Below are 22,334 nucleotides of genomic sequence, written 5' to 3' on the forward strand. Positions count from 1 at the left end.
GCGGTTTATAAATACGCTTGCACAATTTTTACCTAGTTTTTCAGAATGAAAAACATTTTGAAGGTTATTCTGTCCTCCCAGTGTGATTATTTTTTATTTGGCAAAAATCAGTTAATTTGGAGGAGAACGAAGCTGTGTGTCAATGAACTGGTTGCAGTTGCATCAGGCAATCAGACGTGGGATCAACACAGCTGCTGGAACAGCGACAGCCAGGAAGATGCTAGTCACAGGCCTATCAGAAGGGCAGGAGCAAAAAGTATTGTTGTCACATGGGGTGACACCAGCAAAGATGTATTAATATATGTCTTAATGACATATTTAAAATCAGTGCCATGCTTTCAAACATAATAAAACAGATTAATGGTAATATGGGTAGGATTTGGGCCATTCTTAAATCTCTTCCTTCAAACGCAAATAAAACTTTGACAATTGGGCAATAAAATCTATTCTTGTTACTCCGAAGCAACATATACTATATCTCATATTAAGATTTTGTGTATAATATATTTATTTGCATACAGAAATATGAATTTCTATTATACATTTCATTACTTTATTTATAGAATATGTATATATTAGGCATACAGCATATTTCAGGAAGATACATTAAATATGCACACAGTTCATGCTGCAGCGTGCACCCTTTTAAGAGAAGCATATCGAAGAGGCATGGTATTGTATATACATGCTGATAGTATGCTTTGCACAATTCATCCAGCTTTGGGTGCTTCCCTAATCTATTTGCAACACTGGTGCTGTGGTTGTTGAAAGGGACATTATCAAACTGGGGGAAAGGCCACTATCGATGAACTAAGTAGGAGGAAAAAAAAGTAGATTGCATTTCTAAGTGTATATTGTCATCGGTTTGAACTCCCATCTCCTTCAGTGTCAGATCTTCAGGACTGAAAAAGCGGTGAATGGACAAAGAGCAGGAGTATGTGAGACCTCCAGCGTCCACATCCTAACAGGAAAGCTCATCCCATGGGACTTACCATATTGGTGACTTTGTCCTAACACTTGAGATATGCCATTAAGTTAATGATGGACTGGCGCAAGGGCAAGCATTTCTTTTTTGAAGAAATGACCTGGCTTTTTCACATTCTTAATCTCCTCTTCTTGTAAGACCGCTCTGTGATATTTACATTATTGCTTTGAGGAGAGAAGAAATTCTTGACAGATATTCACCTTTCTAGGGAAAACAAAGGAGATGAATCATATTGTTTCTGAAAGAGGTTCTTAGTGTTTTTGAAAGGAAAAATGTCAGCTCATAGACAACTGACCACATCAACCGCAACCATTTTAACGGCCAACTACTGAACCCTCAATTGACTGGTCTCTGGCAATCATAATCTGACATTAAGATGTTGGAAACAACATGCCATGTGCCCGATATGATGATTTTGGATATGTAGCTGTGGCCTGTGTTCCCGATCTGCGAATGACAATACACCAGACTGGACGGATGACAGCGTGTCTGATACACGATTGGTGAGCATTACCTTTTTCAAACAGGTGAGCAATTTTCATTGATGTTCTAATAGTGATACAGGATTATTTCCCCACTTATACAAAGCAAGCTCTAGAATCCCTTAAAACAGACCAGGGTTTCTCAACTTTGGCACTACTGACATTTTGAGCCACTAATTTTTTGTTGGGGGGAGGGGAAGGCTGTCCTGTGCATTGTAATCTGTTTAGAGGTCATCCCTGGCCTCTATCCACTAGGTGCCAACAGCCCTTCCCGCAGCCATGACAACCAAAAAACGTCTCCACACATTGTTAAGTGTCCCCTGGGGGGCAAAATCATCCCTGGTTGAGAGCCGCTGACACAAACAAATCCAGCAGCAGTTAATGCGGACCTGTGAGTCCAGTCTCCGTGTTTCTAGTCAGCTATGATTTTCAGTATTCTTGCCATTTTTTTGATTCCAGTTGACAAAGCTTCCATGATGTGTCAGTCTATCTGCAGTTCCTTTCTTTAATACTTGATGCTTTCTCTTCCAATAAGGTCACCGTGGCCATGGCACAAATCAAAAATAAAAGGAAGAAAGAGAAGGACGCAATGGCAATGGAGAGGAACAGCCAACTTGATTCAAGCTGAGTTGGATTGTCAGGCCAGACAAAAAGAGAACCAGAGTCCTTGAATCCCAGAGTTCATCCCGACTAAAGCTGAATTTACATCATAATAGTACAACAAGTTAATAAGGGGAATATTCAGCCAATCCATTGTTTTGTTTACAGGGAACCAAACACTCTATTGGTTTCTTCTACTCAATTTATTCATTGATTTGAAGAAATCAAATAAAAATAAATATAGATTTAAAATGTAAAAGTTTACACTGATGTAACTGTAAAGAAATCTGTGTGAATTGATGCAATATATTTATACATAGAAGATTTTGGGGGAAAATGAAATTATTCAGACAAGAAGTTATCTGTATCAAGGGTAACTCAAGTACAAATGTTGTTGGCAATTTGCTCCTTACTGTTCTTTTTTGTTGTTGTTTACATTGTGCTTTTTTTAACTCTCAAAATTGTTGAGATGCCATCAGTGAGGCAAGTCACACGCGATAAATCTAATTAAAGTGCTAAGGTCTAATACTGACAAATTCATCATGCAACTCACACAGATATTACTGGCCAAGATATAAAGACCATAAATCTAAAAGGTAAAATATGAAATTCGAAAGGCTTTTAGAAGTCTGATTTCTATTGATTGGGCCATCTTTAGAAAATCTGATTTGAAGACTATAGTAAATATAGTAAGAAAACAAATGATGAATAACAATAACTAGTTAAATGTGAACAACATAATCATATATTTATTTGGGCTACCAAATAAAAAGTCTCTACATGGACAAGACTCTTCATAAAGCCATAAGTTCAGCCACCTACAATTTTCTTTCAGATTCGATTGAGCTCACCTGGCTTCTGTTTAGTCATCCATTACTTTTCTGTCACAAAGGTTACTATACTTCTCTTGATAGAATTTTGAAGTTAAAAAATTTTAGGGAGAATTGACAATTTGGGGGATGTGGAACATGTGGTTTCAGTAAATGTTTTCAATTACTTTTTTTTTTTTTCCTCAACTGGGTCACAGGATGGTTATAAACAACCTCGCTTGACTATAAATTGAATATCGGCCTTAGAAGGCATTGAAGAGATGGTCTTAATCTCTGGGGAAGTGACCCAGAAGTCACTGGTGCCATGTGAGTACCTTAATCCTATTTGGAATTCCGAAAGAAAAAAAAGTAAATAGCATCCTCTTCTTGCTGACAAAGGCCATGAATTCATGTTTTCTAAGTTAGCATTTTATACATGGGTCAGGAAGATTCAGGTTGAAACAAATTGCCCTTTCCACCTATTTTCTTATTTCTAACTAGAATGACTATTATTTCGCTTGATGACACCTCGACTAAAAAAAAAAAAAAATCACTTTGGCTTCTCAAGCATGTTTACATATTATGAAAGCTATTAAAATAAGATGCTAGTTTAGGAGAAAACCAGACTGGTGAAAACATTTCACATAAAGAACCATAAGTGGACTACATCCTTCCAGGCCTTCATACTCTCGAAGAATGCAAAGAACAGGTGGGCAGGGGTGAAACGCCCATATTCTTTGCTGTCCCTGGTTGGATTTTCGGGATAGTCCTGCAGAATTTGCCCTTATACAATGTAGAACAGGGAAGTACAAAAACCAATGCCATAACGAGAAAAATAATGATGTGATCCGGTTGGGTTGTTTGCTTGCTTGCTTTTGATGGCGGGAAAAGGGGAGGTAAAAAAAAAAAAAAGCATTTATTACATTGCAATCCTCCAAATAAAACCATAACCAAATAATAATATACGCTTAACACGCTGGAGACCATTTCTACATCCTTTTGATTGCCTTTCCTCACTTCCCCATTGTCTATCTCTTTAAGTCTCCACGTTAGCTTGTAACTGTGACCTTTCATCCTTATATAAACACACGGGAGCAAAACAAAACAGGGTGGGGAAAAACGGAGCGAGGTTATTTTTCTTTTTGTGCAGAGACGGACTGTTGTAGATTCAGAAGCCCTTCTTCAAGAGACGATGAGAAAATGTAGCTCATCCTTTCAATCCACAGTTCCAACACGTCTCTTTCACGGCCTCATCGCCCCTGCACCGACGGGGTTTATAAGGTGCAAGTTTCTCACACTGGGGCATAGGCGGGATGAGAGTGTCACTGCTGGGCTCCGTAACTGCGCGTCCGTAATAAGACTGTGAAGTGCGACGGCAGAGATTTTAAAACTAGCTCTTGACCCCTTTCTTCTTCCCAAGCTCCTCTCGACGGCCTTCCTTCTTCCCTAAGACGTTTTACCTCGTAGCGCCTATGTTCTTATAATGACACATGAGAAGGTGTTTAAAGGTTTTCTTGAACGTGGCGTTGCAAAGTGCGTAGCAGGCAGGGTTGATGGTGCTGTTGATGTAACAGAGCCAGTACCCAATGGTCCACACCGTGTTGGGGATGCAGGGCGCACAGAAGGTATTGATCAGCACCATGACATTGTATGGGGCCCACGTGATGATGAAGGCCAACAGAATAGCCAGGATCGTCCTGGTCACTTTCTTTTCCCGAGATGGAGGAGGCTTCTTTTTTGCGGGCTGCTTCGTCATCTTCACAATCTTGCGAGCTACAATGTTCTGTTTTTCATCTCCATTCTGACCTGAAGAACCAACTAGCTCCACAGTGGTATTAGTCGGGGTACATGAATCGCCCTTTTGGGTCTTGGTGACAATTTTGATGCATGTCTGCTTAGAGTTCTCATCTTTGGAATGGCCCAAGGAAGTGGAAATCGTGTTTTCATCCTGGGTTATTTCATCATCTCTCAAATTAGAGGCGACGGCACTGACTGAGGTGGAATCGTTGGAGCTTTCTTTCTCCTCCCCCTGGACACAGTTTTCAGTCACAGCGTCTCTGGGGGCTTTGCCGTTCTGGATTCTGTTGTGCTCCAGGCCATCGTCACTGCCAGGCGTGTTGTCATTGTTTGGCTTCACGATCCTTCCCTGAACCAGACTTGGAGAAACCGGGTCTTGGTTGGCCGCGGGCTCCTTCTTGTCCTTCTTTATCCTGCTCTTGCTGGCCCGGGATATGTGCCAGTATAACACGGTCATGATGATCACTGGCAAATAGAAGGCCGCGATGGCAGTACCGAAGGTGACAGCCGCGTTGGAGAAAAACTGAATGTAGCATTCCCCATCCTCCACAGTCCTCACCCCTACGATGAACTGCCAAAAGAGGATGGCTGGAGCCCAGAGGATGAAGGAGAGGACCCAGGCGGCTGCAATCATCATCCCTGCCATTTTCGTGGTCCGCTTGACAGGGTAGGTGAGCGGTTTTGTGACACAGAAGTACCTGTCAAAGCTGATAATGAGCAGATTCATCACTGAGGCGTTGCTGACCACATAGTCCAGGGCTAACCAAAGGTCACACACCACAGGGCCCAAAGGCCAGTAGCCAATCACAGTGTAGAGGGTGTACAAGTTCATGGAGAAAACGCCAATGATGAGGTCAGCACAGGCCAAGCTGAACAAAAAGTAATTGTTGACGGTCTGGAGGTGGCGGTTGACTTTAATGGAGACCATGACCAGGATGTTCCCAATAATGGTCACCAAACTGAGCGATCCAGCCACAAGGACAATAAACACCACTTCGAATGTCTTATAAGGGCTGGTCAAAGCCAGGCCACTGTTAGAAGAGTTGGTTGAGTTATTCATTTTGTGTTCTCTAATCGGGAGTCAAGTAGCCAAATGAACATTTAAACCTGCAGGGAAATAGAATAAAATTAACAAATATAAACAGTGCTTTAAAATATATTAGATTCCTTCCTTTTGAACCACATTGCTTTCCTCCAAACCTTCCTTCTTCTACATTTTTATCGGGCCTACATACCCCAATTAAAAGAAGGATTCACAAGATCCTTTCGGGCTGGCAATGTATTGAAAGTCTGAAAACAGTGTGAATGTGACCATATCTAGGTAGAATCATCTGTCTGTCCAGCTATCTAATGATCTACTATCATCAATCAATTAAACTGAGTATAATGTTTATAAAGTGACCTAAATAAATCAAAATTATACATAAAACTTCCAAGAAGTTTCTAGTATGAGCAAAACAATTAATAAACCGATGTGGGAACAAAATTATGAAAGAAAGCATAAAACTTATAATATTGAGTTATGACTTTTATAGTTAATAACACCTATCCACCTGACAGCTCTTTTTCATAATAATACTGCTAATGATAATAAAGATAATATAATAGTACTTTATTAGCCAATACACTTTACACAAAGAATATGATTCTCTGACCTCTGTTTTACATTTATAGCCAGTATCACATAATTAGCATTTCTAATATTCCACATCTTTATATGAAGTTATGTATTAATGTATATTGATATGATTGTGTCAATTTCCTGAATGTCTTATTTTTCAAATCACCACTAAGTCGACTATCTTCCTATTCTTCCTATAGGTGTTCAGGCTAGGGTTTATATTTGTTTAGCAGAAGGAGGAACTGGGGCCCAGCAAGGTTAAATGATTTATACACATATCAAGTCAATGACAGAGATGAGACTAGGAACCTTAGTTTGTTCATTCTTTCGTTCACTTTGTCTTCACATACTGATGGAGTCACTTCTCTGTATTAGGTACTGTGATATATATGCTGAGTATTCAGTGACGATTAAGACAAGATTCCGGCCTGGGAGAGGCATATTCGCTGGCAGCAGCAATGGGTTGGTTAAGAAGCAATTATTAAACCCGAGTGGACTTTCTGCCGCCAAACTCTGTTGTGTTTAAGTAAAGACATAATCGCCATTTTCCAGATAATACTACCAAAGTCTGGTTACAATTGAGTAATTGTTCATGAGGGAAGAAGTATGTTGGAGGCATAGGAAAGAAAGTTAAGAGTCCATCAAATGAGCATTGACACAGTTCTGGAGACACAGCTTCTGAAAGAAAAACTAGCCAAAGTTGACAAAATCAATGCGGGTCATGTGTGTATCAGAAAGTCTTAAGAAATTAACAGTATTTCAAAAGTCGGACATCTCTATTAATTCAGATCCTACTAGTTAGAAAATAAGGATGTGAACTACAGTGGTTTTTCCTTGAAATCCATGTAGTAAAATAGTTTGCTAAGCACCTTCACAGCACGGCTTTTAAACAAAGGGTTTATTCTGCTTGGAGAGCAAGTTATCTTCAAGCATTTTTAAAAAACAACTTAACAGTTTTTTGGGAGAGAGGTTGGCCTTAATGAAAAAAGACCCCAAACAGAAGCCAGAACAAAAAAAATGTGTGTTAAGTACTACACAATTATTTGAAATTTCTGCAGAACAAAAACAAAAGTAAAAATCGGGAAACCATATTTATAAAGCACATGACAGCAAGCTATGTAATATCCCCAGACCTCCCGATTCACAACCTGTAAGCCATGTTACAAAACACTTGTAAAGCCTCTCTTATCTCTTTTAAAATTTGATCCATTCTGAACTGTCCGACCCTCATATACTGAACTGTTGGTTCAGTCCTCATCCATCCCATAAACATTCCCAGTGTCTCCTGTGTACTGAGTTGAGGAGCAGGGTACTCTTTCCTTAATCTTAAATTCCTCGCTGGGTATTGTGAGGAGTTTGGTTTTATTAAATCATAACACATAAGGTTGGAGACACATATAGAGTTCTCATCATAAAGTCCCAATGGAAGAGTCTGAACTAGTCTTAAGTCATAGAGAAACTTTTGAAAAGTTTAATTGAGAGAGTAGTTTAGATGAAATGGAACTTGCCATATTCCCTTCCAGAATTTTCCTGTTTGGCCCATCTCTGTGAATCATATTACCATTATCAAAGCGCTCAAATTAAAATTCTAAACCGTCTCTTGGCCTCACCCTCTTCCTATGACCTCTGAAAGATCGTTTGAATTTATACCTTTTTCACTTCCATTTTCTTATGTCAGGCCCTACCTACCTCTATCCTTGGCATAATTAAGCCCTTGATAAAATTTGGAATCTTGCCCCCTTGCATCTTTCCAGAAGTATCTTAGACACTTCTCTAAATAGGTCCCATCAAAGGGAATTAATGCAGTTCTCCAAACACGACATTGTGTTTTACGAATTCATGCCATTTTCCCTTCCTCCCTCCTACCTTAAAATCATCTCCCCGACCTCCTTCATCCCACACCTTCGCATCTCACCTGTGCCTCTTACCCAGCCTTCAGGCATCAACTCTATGAAATCCTTCCGATAGCTCCTGGCCTAGCTGGTTTGCACCTTCTGTGTCCACTGCACATCTTGGTGTCATTTTATTCTGTTCTGTTGCTCTTACTCCCTTGTTTGTTTAGGTTAGAGTTATCTGAATGTCAAGTGTTAAGCCGAGTTAATCATACTCCTTACACTATAACTAACATCCTCATTAGTTTCTGCAAGGTCTTCCTCTTATTTTTATGTTATCAATATTTTCCTGCCTTCCTTTTTAATTCTCATGTCTCATTACCCCTTCTCTCCATTAGAACTTGCATGAATCGCTTAGGCTATTTCTTTGGCTAGATATTCATCTCTGGAAAATATGTTTTTCTCCCCCATGATCTTAATTTACTAAACAATCCTGTGTTCTAGCTTTTGATGTTTCTTTTCATTTTCACTCAATACTATGTTTTTATGTTGCTCTAGCTATCTCAAATGTATTGCTCCCATGACATTTTTTTCTTAGATATTTCTCTAGTATGCAGTCTGTCTCAAACTGCTCGAAGTGGTGCCGACATTGAAATTTTCACATTGTGTCATGGCCGTGAGCATGAATTTCCCTATTGTGAACGTCCGGGAGTGAGGCCACTGGATCAAAGTGTGGGTGTATGGATTCTGACTATTGCCATATTCTCCTGGACGGCTGCAGCGGCGCCCCACTCCGACCAGGTCAGCCCCATTTCTCAATAACCTTCAAACAATCGTGGTTATGCGACTTCCTAATATTTGCCACTTCCAGAGAGGTAAAGTGTAGCTTTTTGTTGTAATTCGTATTTCTTTGATTACTAGAGAGGCTGAGCACTTTTTTCAGATAGCGAGGAGTCTTTCGGGTTTCTATTTTTTGTAGATCCCTTGTTCATACCTTTGACCCCAGAGGACACTGATTTATATGCCCATCTATTTTTCTCCTTCACTAGAGGACCAGTGAATTTTGATTTCTTAGTCTTTGTTGCCCCACCATCCAGATCACTGTCTGAAGTATAACTGGCGCTCAAAAAATGTTTGTGGAATCAACACAGGATCAACAATTAATATTATTATTGCAACCCTTATTTACCCAATAGAAATGGTTTCAATAGCCATTTTTTTCACTTTTCTTTCACTTTTTAAAATTTCACTAATTCGATCATTATTCTAGCTATTTCCTTATTAGCTAAGGCAAATATAGGATCAGAATTCTCCTTTGCTTATAAGTTTGCTTTTGTCTCTTCATCAAATTCATGGACATTTTTGGAATTGAATTATATATATATTTCACACAATGTTCATTTTAATAAACTTTGGAAAATACCAAACATTTCTTTTGTGAGTGTCCTGTTTGACACTTTTATTTTTCACATTTGTTTTAATAAATTGTAGAACTATAGTTTAGTTTTAAAAAGCTTTTTGGTGACTTCCTCTGGAGAATAATGTGTAAATATACCATTTATGGTAAAAATAAACTTGTTTGATCTCTTCTTTTATAGATTAAGAAACTGTCAGAATAAGTGATTCGCCTGTGGACATCTGGGTTTTGCCCGCACTTGCGCTAACAACAGTAACGATTATTACGGTAAAACTTTACGATAACACAGAGCTGCGTGGTTCTCACTCTATCTCTTTTCATATTGTTTATTTTGCTTTGTTTTTTCCTTCCTCCTTTTCCTTCTTGTTTACCATGAGCATGCACTGCATTTTCAACTAAACACACACACACACACACACACACACACACACACACACATCTAAAAGAAAACACGAATGTAGGTCTCTCAAACATATGTTGTCACACTTAATATAAACAACTCTATAAAACATACAGAACAGGTCCTAGCATCCCCTTTTTCTGAAGAAGGAAGCTGAGGTGATAAGAAATTAAACAGTGTCCTTGGTTTCGAGGCTAGTGAGTAAATGATCTGCAACTAAAACGTACATCCTTACCCTTTGGTGGGATACGTTTTCTCTCCTTTCCCCATCTGAGAATTATATTTCACCCAATGATATGTGAAAGTGTTAAGCATCTGTACAATGGTGAACTATCCCCAGAGGACGCCGGATAAGGCAGAGTCGGTTTGAGGGACCCAGGTAGAAAACATAGTAAAGGTCTCATGTTAACATCATTAGTTGCTATCAGATCCTCTACGTTTTTACAGTTATAACATTTGCTTGTTTCTACTAATGCTGTATGTAAAAATGGGAAACATTTCCTTAGAAGCAAGCAGTGTCTGAGGACTGCATTTCTTTCTCCCCGTGTGATGCGCTAGCTCGGCGAGGAATGCCCTTCTCCTACTATGGAAAACAGCTTCTTTTTGTCAACCTCTTGTCACCTCTGCTGTTTACACTTCTGTAAAAGTTTTTACTTCTGGTGTGGCAGCCTAGGATCTTGTTAAAACAGTAATTGTTCTGTCGTTGATGAAATAACATAATCCCAGCAGACTAAACAACGAAGAGGAACTTCAAAGGACTGACTCGACGTCTTAATATGGCAAGTGTATAATAATCCATTAGGTATTTTACAATGTCGATGACTAAGTCCTGAAAGTATTATAGAAATTTATGAGGAAAAAATTTTTCTGCCCTTAGTTTCTTCAGTACTTGAGTTCCTATACGTACCGGCGAGGAATGTATCATGATCTAATATTATCCTTGTAAAGTCGGGGGTACTAATCTCTACTCTTAATTATTAGCTGTATGAGTCCGATCATGTTACTTAACTTCTATGAACCTTAATGTTCTTTTTTTCTTGAACAGGAATAATAAGTACCCTATTTTTCTTCTAGCATTATGGTAGGGATCAAAGTGAGATAATGTCCCTGAAACATGATCTGTAAGTGTTAACTATTAAATAAATGCTATTAATATTCACATTTGTTAAATGGGTATAAATTAATTACCTTTCTTAATAGCTCACAGAAAAGTGTGTATATGTGTCAGAGTGAGGAGAAATGGGATGGAGTGATAGTTATAATAGTTATTCTCAATGATTTACATTATTAATAATATGAAATCATCAATGATATTAATAATACTCAATTATCAATGATAATATTAATAATAATTAACATGTACTGAGCATAATTACTCTTCACAGCAACTCCTGGGGTAATTTATATATTTATAAATGTTGAACTAGCAATCAAAAAATTAAGTTATGTGAAATTCAAACCCCAAGTGCCTGACTCCAGACTCTCCTACAAATATTTATTGTTTGTTCTGAGGGACAGTCTTACCTAGCAACAAATGTGTGCCCTATACATTTGCCTCTCTGACCTGCCAGGACTAAACCCTTTGCCCCAATTTCAAGTTGTGTTCTTGGTGTAAACAACACCAGATCGTTGTGGCCAGGTTAAAATTGTGACTTTACGTAGCAGAGATTCACAATAAGATACAGAGTGAGTCTCTACCCATGAAAATATGTAACATTTAATATTTAAAGCATTTTCCTAAAAGCAATCATCATAAAAATATATCACCCCGTTAACTGATATATAACCTCTCACAAGAGTATTCATTTACGTAGAAGTTCTAAACATTTACAGTAATATTTTTATGAAGTTACAGAGGCGATGTAAATGAAAATATTTAAAAAGTACATTCTAATAAATATTTAGATACATAGTGGAGATTAAATAACATAAATGAGACTTTCTTTACACTCTGCCTGAGCCATGCAGGATGCCCGATATATAATGATCACTTCATAGGTGCATCCGCAATGTGATAAGCTAATAATGAATTTATCAATACACGAATAACCTAAGTGCTAGAATTTTTTCACATAATTTTATTTAATTTAATTCTCACAATAACCCTGAAAAGTAGTATCGTCTTTTTCAGTTTTACAGATGACAATAATCAAAAAGCCAGCAAACACTGGGTAGTATCTGACTCCTAGGACCACGTTCTTTCTACTACGCCAAACTGTGACACAAAACCCAATTCACTGAAAAAGTTTTCTAGAAGAAGATGACAAGTCGGGAAAAAAGAAATCCATGATTGATAACTGGAATCTAGAGAGAGAAAATATGTAATTGTATAACAAAACTTCAGAACAAGAAATTAAGAGGAATTCCCACGAAGTTGAATTTATGACTGTTTGTATTTATTTAATTTTCGTTTTTAAAATGTAATCTTGGTGTATATACTTTTTATAGCTTTCTGGTTTCTGCTGCTAGTTGAATACATTACCAAAAATGGCAGGGTGTTCTGAGTGTTTGTCTGTCTCTCTCGGACATCGATCTCTAAGAAGTAGCCTAATCGTTGAGCAAACACTAGGGATAAAATTATCAGCCTCACTGGTGTTGCCTGATAGTCTCTCCACTGAATGAGTAATAAGGCCCATCTTAGCTTTTTAAACTGCGTATATAAGAGCTAAACACCACAGTCTGTCCTGAGATAATTATAAGTTTACTTCAACAATATTATGTATAGATATCTAGTTTTCAGTATAAAATACTACTATTCGGGAAAAATGAAATAAGGATAATATAGTAAAATATTAGACTGTCATTAGAGATAAGACTATACCTACTGAGGAATTAGCAGGTGACAGTCTAGAAAACTTACTCATCATCTCTTCTCTGCCTTATTAATATTATCATCATTGCTGATTTAATATTATTATTAGATATGTTAATTTTAAACTGTTATCAAGTAGACAGCTAATGAAACTTATTTTAAAATGTACATAATGGAAGAGATGACCACTGAGCTATAGAGTCTATACTCTGTTTTTTCATCTTCTAAACATTCAATTAATCCCACTAATTCATAAACAGCTTTGGTCTAAGTATTTAACAGGCTTCGATAGGGCTGTTCCTCCATCAGGGATCAGTCATTCCTGCCATCAATGATGCTCGAGAGAAAAAGAAAGAAAGAAAAGAGACCTAGAGAGAGGTATTTTAAAGACATCCTGGGGAACCAGGTCCCCTTCTCTAAAGAAAGGTTTCAACATATACAGTTTTAATATTAATGTCATAGATAATAACACAGTTTGCTTACATTATGATGGCCCTTATGAGTGTCTTTCAATTTTACTTGCAAATAATGGGGAGTTCTGGCCTGGGGCTCAGAAAACAATGCGGCTTTCATAGCTGGCATTATTGATATTCCGCACTGATACTTTGACAACGTGAGGCAGAAATGGAGTAATTTCCACTTTTCCCCTCCCCTTTAATCAGGTTTTCCTTCTAGCCCAGCAACACATTATGAGTCAGTGTACAGACTGAGAGCTTTTTCATGAGCTCCCGAATCTCACTCTAAGAGCAGCTGTGGTGGGGGTGGTGGCTGCAGGGAGCAATAAGGCCCGTCAGGAAACCAGGGCTTTCTCTGCTTCTTTCTTCATTCTAAAACATCTTTTTGAGCTTCTGTTGTGATCTGTATATGCCTTCAAGGGCTGTGGAGGATGGAAGCGAAGAGGGACTGAGCGACCAAACATAATAGAGCTTATGCGTGCACAGGGAGCTTAGAATCTGAGAGAGACACACACTGCTGATGAAATTCCCAGCTACCTGAGACAGCTCTGGACCAGTACCATGACAAGTCCCAAGCCTAAGTATCCACGGAGGAAGGCTGGTCAAATGGTGATGAGGCAAACACAGAAGGCTTCCCAGAAACCCTCCACATATACATGTATTTCTCTTCTCTTTCTCTCCTTCCCCTCAATATCTGCTGTGTGTGACATTTTGTATACATTTTTTGTTTTACCCTGTTCTCAAGATTCTATATTATAGTGGCTTCTCAGGAAAGTGCTATATAACTGACGGTGGACGTTGAGTCCAGTGCCGCGAGCCTGACAACCTATAGGTTCAGAAACACAGAATGAGACTTAGTTGTTGACTCTCTTATACTGACTTTTTAATTATATCTGAAAAGATGTGTCAAAAGTATTCTGAAAGCAAAAGATTTTTTTTTTTTTCATTTAGGAAATTGTAGCACAGTGCTACAGACTTTGCCAGATATGCATTATGTAAACTATTTGAAAAAAGAAAGTCATACTTAAAACGTATTGCATTTATCAAGGTGTACCCTAAAGATTTGTGTGCTTTACAGTATGTAAGTTTCACTTTTTTTCAAAAAAAGAAAAAATGTAAAAGCAAATGGTAGATAAGAGCGATGTAGCTGAAGCAGCTCTTTGATTCCCACGTTAGCACAAATATTAGAGAACTCATGCATTTTTCCAATGTGAAAACCTTAAAGAATTTCCAAGCACTTATTATGATGTAAACATGCTCGCAGTTTGGGTTGCCCGTCAAACTAACACTATTTCTACTGACGTTGAACAAACTTCCGTCCATGTTCACCAAACTATCTCTTCCCTTCTTCAGAACACATCCTAAACACCATTTACTCCAGAAAAACTTCACGACGAAGAGGGAAAAGGGCCTGAAAGTGATTTAACTAGTGCCCTGTGCTTGTCTCTATGTCTGTGGCACCTCTTGGTTGTTTTTCCACATGACACACGACCTGTCCAAAAAGAAAAGAGCGCTGGACAGTTATAAATGAAACACAATTGGAATAAACCATTCTTCTGACTTTTAAAAATAAAATTCCATTTGAGTAAGCACGGTAGGCTTTTTTTTTTTTTTTTGGCTGTACCAGGAATCTGACAGAACTCCAGTATTGACAATGAACATAATCTGGTAAATGGTGCTGTCTGAAGGGGGCGCTCTGACCAAACAGAGCTAAAGCGGGGTGGACCCTCTAACCAAGGAAAATGGAAGCAATCCCCGGAGAGCTGCTGAACGTCGTGTATGATTAGGCAGCTGTATTTGAATCAATGTCTGTGTCTTACGGTCTTGAGAAGTTGGAAATGTGTATAGTCAACAATGAACATAATCTGGTAAATGGTGCTATCTGAAGGGGGCGCTCTGATCAAACAGAGCTAAAGCGGGGTGGACCCTCTAACCAAGGAAAATGGAAGCAATCCCCGGAGAGCTGCTGAACGTCGTGTATGATTAGGCAGCTGTATTTGAATCAATGTCTGTGTCTTACGGTCTTGAGAAGTTGGAAATGTGTATAGTCGGCTTTTTTTATTTTGTTTTATTTTTTCCCGAAAGTCGGCAGGCTGCTGGTTTAATAACTCTAAATTAGTTAATTCATTGCTTTGAATTAAACATGTGAATCAAATTTGCAGAGGGATTGAGGCTTGTTATGACTCTGATGGAACATTCTGGAATGAAAGCTGTTGTTCTAGAGAAGCTGAGCAATTCCAAACAATGCAGCCTTTAAGGGTTCTTTTCAATGGTGCACGTGCCTTCCATCGGGAGCTGAAATGGAGCACAATGCGATGTGAAGTTTTGGCTAGTAGATCAAGGACAGTTTTGAAGAGAGGAACAAAAATCAGTTGAGGCTCAGAGAAAAGCTAAAGAAAGGAAGTTAAGAGTAGACTAGAATAGTTAAGAATAAATGGGATCAGAAGCTGTGATGAGATTAGGGAGTGCATGTATCAGGAAAATTCCTTTTCTGGGTACAAAGAAAATACAAATTTAGATAACACATTTCTAACAGGTAAGTAGAGAAAAGGGTACTTAGGTGTACTTAGAAATCTATATTTATTTTAAGCACGTCTCAAAGTTGTATGGCTTATGGAGAGGAAGGAAAAGTTAATACTTGCATATGAGAGGCAGAGTTAAGCAGATTGCGTTTTATAGACATGATATTCTGGGTTATCATTTTTTAAAACAAATGCACCTGTAAGTATAAGCTCAACAGACACCACCATTCATCTGGGAACAATTCCTAGAATGTAGGTATAGAGAACCAAGACTCAAATCCACCTCCATAAGGCTAACTCTTGGGTCCTTTGACTTTTCAATGACAGAAATGACACAGGCCTCATATGCTTATGATTCATACCAGATTCAATGAGGCTATAAAAATAAAATAGTAATGAAGTGTAGAGAGTAATGGACAGCAACTATTTTTATTATTTCCAATCGAAAGACAAAATGATTGTTTCCTCAGCGTCTGATTGCAGCCTATTTCTAGACTGAGCAAAATGACCAGTGTTATCCCACTAAAACTTGTAAAATGAGAGCAGAGAGAAGATTAAAGTCTTTACTAAATGATCTAATGGCAATTGAGATGAAGGGACATAAAAAGCTGCATCAACTCAGCAAAGAATTTTGTATGTAAAGCACTAATTTAGAGTTAAAATAAAGCAAGTTGGTTGGAGAGAAAGCAGCGCTTTGTGTGGTAAATCAGGACAGTCAGTGTTCCTACCTGCTTGAAATAAAACCGTTTTCTTGGTGATAACGGTGGAGGGAAATCACAACATAATATATGCAATATACGCCATCGCGTGCTACCCCAACCCTCTCTTCCTCCACTCCACGCCATTAATTCAAATCTATTTAAATATTTAAATGCCCTGACTCCTCCTTACCTTCAGACTCTCCAAACATTTTGAAAACTCAAATCTCTCATTCAGACTGAGCTAGAATTATGAACCCACATCTTTCCCTTCACCCAGGAGGAGATTACATGTTGAATGAGCCCAGTGTGAAAGCTATGACAAAAATCACATCTCCCTTCCTGAATTATACCACGTTGGTTAGTAAATATCCCCGGGTCCATCATGTCATCTAGTGAAAAGTAGCTAAACTTTGAGCAGTTCACACCGTAGAGGTATTTAATACAATGTCTGTATTTAAATAATGCATGAGAAGGGAAGATCTCCAAATAGGTAGACCGTGAACGGATTGGGATTTGTGCACAGATCTGCTAGGCAGGATGTTTTATGTCTCCTTCCAGCACAGTGGCTCCATCAGCAAAGCAGTTTTAGTTTGTGTTATCTGCTGGGACAGGAACGTACATAGCTGGATCGTTAACAGAACTCGTTAGAGTCGGGTTCTCTAAAAAGTTCACTTATCTATGAAACAATGAAAAAATGAAAAGCAATAAGAAGCTAGAGAATTTGCTTTGGACTCTTTCACCTAATCATTGCGTGTGCAAGTATGGGGCAAGCGTGTTAGCTGAGAAAGAAGCGATGATAACCCACTGAAGAAGAAAACAAAGAACGAACGTCTCTGCTCTTAAAGGATTAATAGTCTAAGGGAAATTTCTCAGGAAGTATCGCTGCCTCTTGAGGGAGAGAGCCACCAAGGCCACCAGGCTTTGATATGCTTCTAAGAGATGGGCTGCAGAAGCGCGGGCCTCCTTGCTCCCTGTGGGTGGTCTAGCTTCTCCTTCTATAACTTTTGTACACAAATAATTATCATGGGTCTCTGGATGCAGTAGATAAAGCTTTGGAGTTTAATCTGAGACTGAAACCTATCTCTGCTAGGTTTTCATTGCATGAACTTAAATCTGTTGACCCACTTCCTACACCTAAAAAAATATGAAAAATAAAATTTACTGTTCAGAATTTTTTTTAATATACACAATACACAAGGCTCCTAGCAAGTGCTCATTAAGAAGTCACTATTATTAACTCCATTATCATTTAACACATGGTTTTAACCAACAAGTAGAGCATATAAAAAAAATAAAATCAAAGAAAGAAAGAAAAGGGAATGATGGATCCACTCTGTATTTCTCCCAAGAAAATAAGAAAGTAATTTGAAGCAATTTTTATTTTTGTGTGAGTGTATTTTATGCCACTTTTATCATTTGCTTCCGTTCATCATAAAGGCCCAGGAAACCCCATGATCATTCTATGGACTCCTGCTGAGATGGTAAGAGTCTTCGATCTAAACTTCAAAACACTTCCGTCTAAAAATTAGTAACTAGTTCTCTTCCTAACCAAAGGTTACAGACAAGTAAACTTCCATTTAAAATTCCGGCTGTTCATTCAAGAAAGATCATGTAGAGGTTCTATACTTATATTTTAGCTGAAAGAAGATCAGTTTATTTTTGAACTTTTTGACGGACAATGACAAATTTCTGCCCTACATAAATTTAGAACAAATAATGAAACTAAGAGATTTATTGTTAACAAATATAAAATCAGCAAAAATTCCATTCAAAGTCAAACTCTGAGTGCTTAAAGCAATGTGGCACATGGTCTATGAATATGCATAAAATTAATCTGTGATTTACTTTTACCATGGCACTCTAAGTGCTGTTTTCAAAGAAACAACTACTTTTAAAATTTCATCTTAGCAGTTCTGCTAGCTGAAAGTAAATACCTTATAATGACAACAAAAAAAATAGAGTATTCATTATGCCGAGTTCTAGTTTGCTTGACTGAGTTGTTTTAAACCTTTTCTTGCTTACTCATGCTTATTTCTCTTGGCTTCCCCAATCTTTTTATCTAAATCCTTATCTTCTACATGTTTATTCACCCTCTCTCTCATCCACCCTCTATTCAGTGAATGTAGCATGTAGGAGATGGCATGTTTTTGGAGGAACTGCTACAAGAGGCCAATTTCTTAATCTCTCATGTCATGTTACTCTTCTGCCATTACTGGCTTAATGAAATAAGAAACTTAAGTTTATTTATGATAGGTGACTACAAAACATTTATCTAGAAATTCTGTTCCACAGACGGTAGGCATAGCCTCATCCTCTTAGAATCCAAGGGTCATGACCTGGGTAGAGCTGACCTCTAACAGAGAGACGAAGGATTGGGACCCACTGTGTTGACAGTCCTTTGAGGATCGGCTGGCCCACCGCAGACCGCTGAGCAGACCCTCTACAGTGCGATGGCTCACTTCTCATCCTACGCCTGGGTGAGAGATCTATGCCTTTCCAGTCTGTCTTCACTGTGGGTCATGTGTGCTGACTGGGATGGGAACACTTAACCAAAGTGTTCCAAGGAAAGGCTCATTCGTAGACCGCCTCTCAGTCTCTGCTCCTGGTGATAGAACATCCTCCGCTCCGTGTCCGGGTCTGCGTTTAGGAATGTAACTTGTGTGCAGCCTGCCTCTGGCTCTTCCCTTGTTTGGTGGCTTCCAAAACCCACTATAAGCTGAAGGTGACTGCTTGATTCGCTCTGCACCATGGGTTTTTTTTTTTTTGGTACTATTATTAAAATAACAAATGGCTTTGTGTACAAAACAGTAAGTCGCAGTGGTGCAGCCCTGTCTAAGGGAGAGGAGAAAGCAGCTAGACTACAGAAATACCAAAAATGGGCATGGTGGGGGCAGGGATGGTGAAGCGGGGTGGGGTGGTTTTCATTCTGTGTGGCACAATGCCCAGTGTATCCTCGAATTTCCTACCTATGTTTTAAAATAAAGATTGGAAGCTACTTGAATAAAGTTTAATTTCTGTTTAGATATAATGCCAAGTTTTCTAACCAAGTTTTAAACACTCAACCTATAGCCAGCGCCTTTATTCTTAGTATAAACGGCACATTCCTTCTCAAACAAAAACAAACTTTTGAATGGCTACTCTAAGAGACTCCATGGATTTATAGAACCCAAACAATATTTTCACACATTGGGGTTAAATGAATTATAAAATTACGACTTACTTCCAATAAGACAAAAATAAGATTAAAATTTTCTAATATAAAAGCCAGAGAATAGGAAACCATGAAATGCAGTTTTGTGTATGCTCAGGGCTGGTGGGGGTAACAATATGACAGGGCGGACAGACAGTCCCCTATTTTGTAACTTGAGGGTAAAACAAAGTAGGAAAAAAAAAAGATGTTTTGAAGGAAAAGCAGGTTAGGAAAAGCCTTTGAAAACTTTTGGCTTAGTATTTTTTTCTTTTCCCTTCCCTTTCCTTTTCCATGAGGCTGACTTAAGTTGAAGGGAGAAAACCCTGGCGAGTGGTCTAAATATTTAAGAGCAATAAGCATCATTGGTGACGCAGGAGCTTAAGGAAGCAGAGGAAAGGGGTACCTGCCGGAGGTGAGGTGAGCACGGAATGGCCCCTGGGTTTAATCTTGCGCACGGAAGGGAAGGTTTCAGGAGGAGAAAAGATTCAAGGAGTTTTGGAGACATCAAGGAACAGGGAATTCAGAGAGCTTTCTAAAGGCTGTCTACTGAGTAGGAAGAGGGTAGGTACAGCAGGACTTAAGGAGCAATGGCGATTGAGAACTCCATGGCGGTGATGGCCACTTAAAGTCAGAAACTATAATGAACTATCAGTATCATCAACCGAGCTGCCATCAAGAGTCATCTCACAGACCAGGACCTTTAACCGGAATTCGATCGCAAATCCTTGCCGCCCGAATTGTTGTTTCTCTCTGGATTCAGCCCTGGCGTGAGCTGATGTTCCAGAAGGTCTGACTACCTTCTCTCTGACAGCTCCAAACACCAGTCCGAGTACAGAGCCTACTACAGATTTTTAGTAAGTTTCTAAGTTCTCCAAGAATGAGTTTTCTCATGGCTTGTATAGTGACAACACCTGGCCAGCAGATCCATTTCAAGGATTAAATGAGGTAAAGCTCACAAAGGGATTTAAACCAAGCCTCCTGGTCCATGCTCCTCGACATTCATTCACAAAGTTAAGAAAAAGTTGTCTCTGGCTACGGTGGGAATAGAAGTGGGAAGAGAATTACCCACCAGTTTGTAAAATTATTAACAGCACGATGGCTCTGTTTGAACTGTCGTTTGACTGCTTTCTGTTATTTAGAAAGTACAACCTTGAGTTTCTTAGGCTCATGGGAATTACACAGATGTCCTCTATTTATCCCGTGCGATAACCACGTTCAGGAAGTCACGGCCTCTTACGTTCATATAATCACCATTCATTACTGGGCTCTGTACACGTTTTTAATAAATAAGTTTGCTAATCATCATCCCCTGTTCACTAATGTTAACCAGAAATGAACCCTAAGCTGCCAGACCATGGCGGTGAACATGTCGAAAAGGGAACACGTGCTCCGTCTTCTGTTTGCTCATCCCATTATGCAGAACGAACGGCATCAGATTACAAACATTCGGAGCAAAAACCGTGTCCTATATGACTTCTGTTTAACTGTTAATACATTTTGAAGGGTGATAAATAGTAAGTGGCATTATTAACGATGACTCGAATACTTTCCATTTCCAATACGGGATGAAAAACAAATAAATGGAAAGAAGAGGATTATGACTAGAAAATAATGTCCATAAGACAGTTCGCTGACTGAATTAAATAAACCTACCACATGAGATAAGCCTCAGCCCCAAATCATCAAGTTATCTAAGCGAAGGTTTCCCTCTCATCTTAGGACTTGATACGGCCTGACATCAGCAGCCGAAGGACTGACTCTCAGCAGGCTCCCTTCCTGCCCTTATTTTCATGCCAACCACCGATTCTGCTCTCTTGCAGCTAGCTGGTCCCACTGTCTTCTCCTGAGCCACTGTGTGCGTTTTCTTTTTTTAATTTAGGGACTTGGGGGCACAATCCGGGACGGGTTTTTATTTTGACGTTTCATCCCCCCAAACATAATGTTTAATTTTGTAAAATGGTGTCCTCCCGAGGAACTGCAGAGGACTGGCGGCAGACGGGAGACCGCTCCACCCACCCACTCCGTTTCTCAGGATCTGTTTGTTTTGAGACGGTGGTGTTGGTCTGAACTCGCGGGGTCCGTGATGTTAAATAATCTGCATTCTCATCCGGGAGATCGCGTTTAACCTCTCTGAGTCTGATTTTTGTCCTCTGTGGCAGTGAGGACGTGTGACTCTAATGTCTCGGCTATAAAAGCATTCCAGGATTCTAATTTTACTAGGATCCATGTGATGCTGATTGGGAGGTCAGAGACGGTCTCGCTGACTTCTGCCTCACATTTGTATTTTCCTGACTGCTCCCTCGCTCTTGAATTTATACCATTTGGGCTTTGCTGGTCTTACCGAAGAGGCCTCTGCTTTGCGTCAGCTGGTTTTCTTTGTCACTACCACCGTGCCTCCCACCCCCAATATCCTGGTACGTCTCGGCCTCCCCCTGTGACCCTTCATCCATGAAAGCTTGAAAATGAGATTCGAATTGCTATCTGTATCTTCATTTCACTTGCAATATTGAAAATGTACAGACATGAACTAATTCTCTCAATTTAGCTCCATATTTACCTACCAACTCATTAAAAAGTGACTTTAGCACTAGAGCAAGAGATCATATATTAGAGAAAGAAAGCAATTTACTTGGCAAGTTCATTTGAGTATTCTCTCCAATGTCAGAGCAAAGGTGTCCTTGGGATGAGGCTGTTTTCTTGCCCAGTCTGGT

The 22,334-nt window shown here is 39.1% G+C and overlaps 1 protein-coding gene across 1 annotated transcript in view; it reads right to left on the bottom strand.

Annotated features, from left to right (window-relative positions):
- Positions 1-3,991: 3,991 nt before the first annotated feature.
- CHRM2 (cholinergic receptor muscarinic 2) overlaps positions 3,992-22,334 on the bottom strand; it is a 124,885-nt gene continuing 106,542 nt past the window's right edge. The window contains exon 3 of the mRNA XM_006910491.2: positions 3,992-5,780. Coding sequence (XP_006910553.1) covers positions 4,333-5,733 — 1,401 coding nt within the window. The 5' untranslated portion in view covers positions 5,734-5,780 and the 3' untranslated portion in view covers positions 3,992-4,332. The remainder of the gene's footprint in view (positions 5,781-22,334) is intronic.

Source organism: Pteropus alecto, unplaced genomic scaffold (genome assembly GCF_000325575.1).
Source record: "Pteropus alecto unplaced genomic scaffold, ASM32557v1 scaffold22, whole genome shotgun sequence".
NCBI lineage: Eukaryota > Metazoa > Chordata > Mammalia > Chiroptera > Pteropodidae > Pteropus > Pteropus alecto.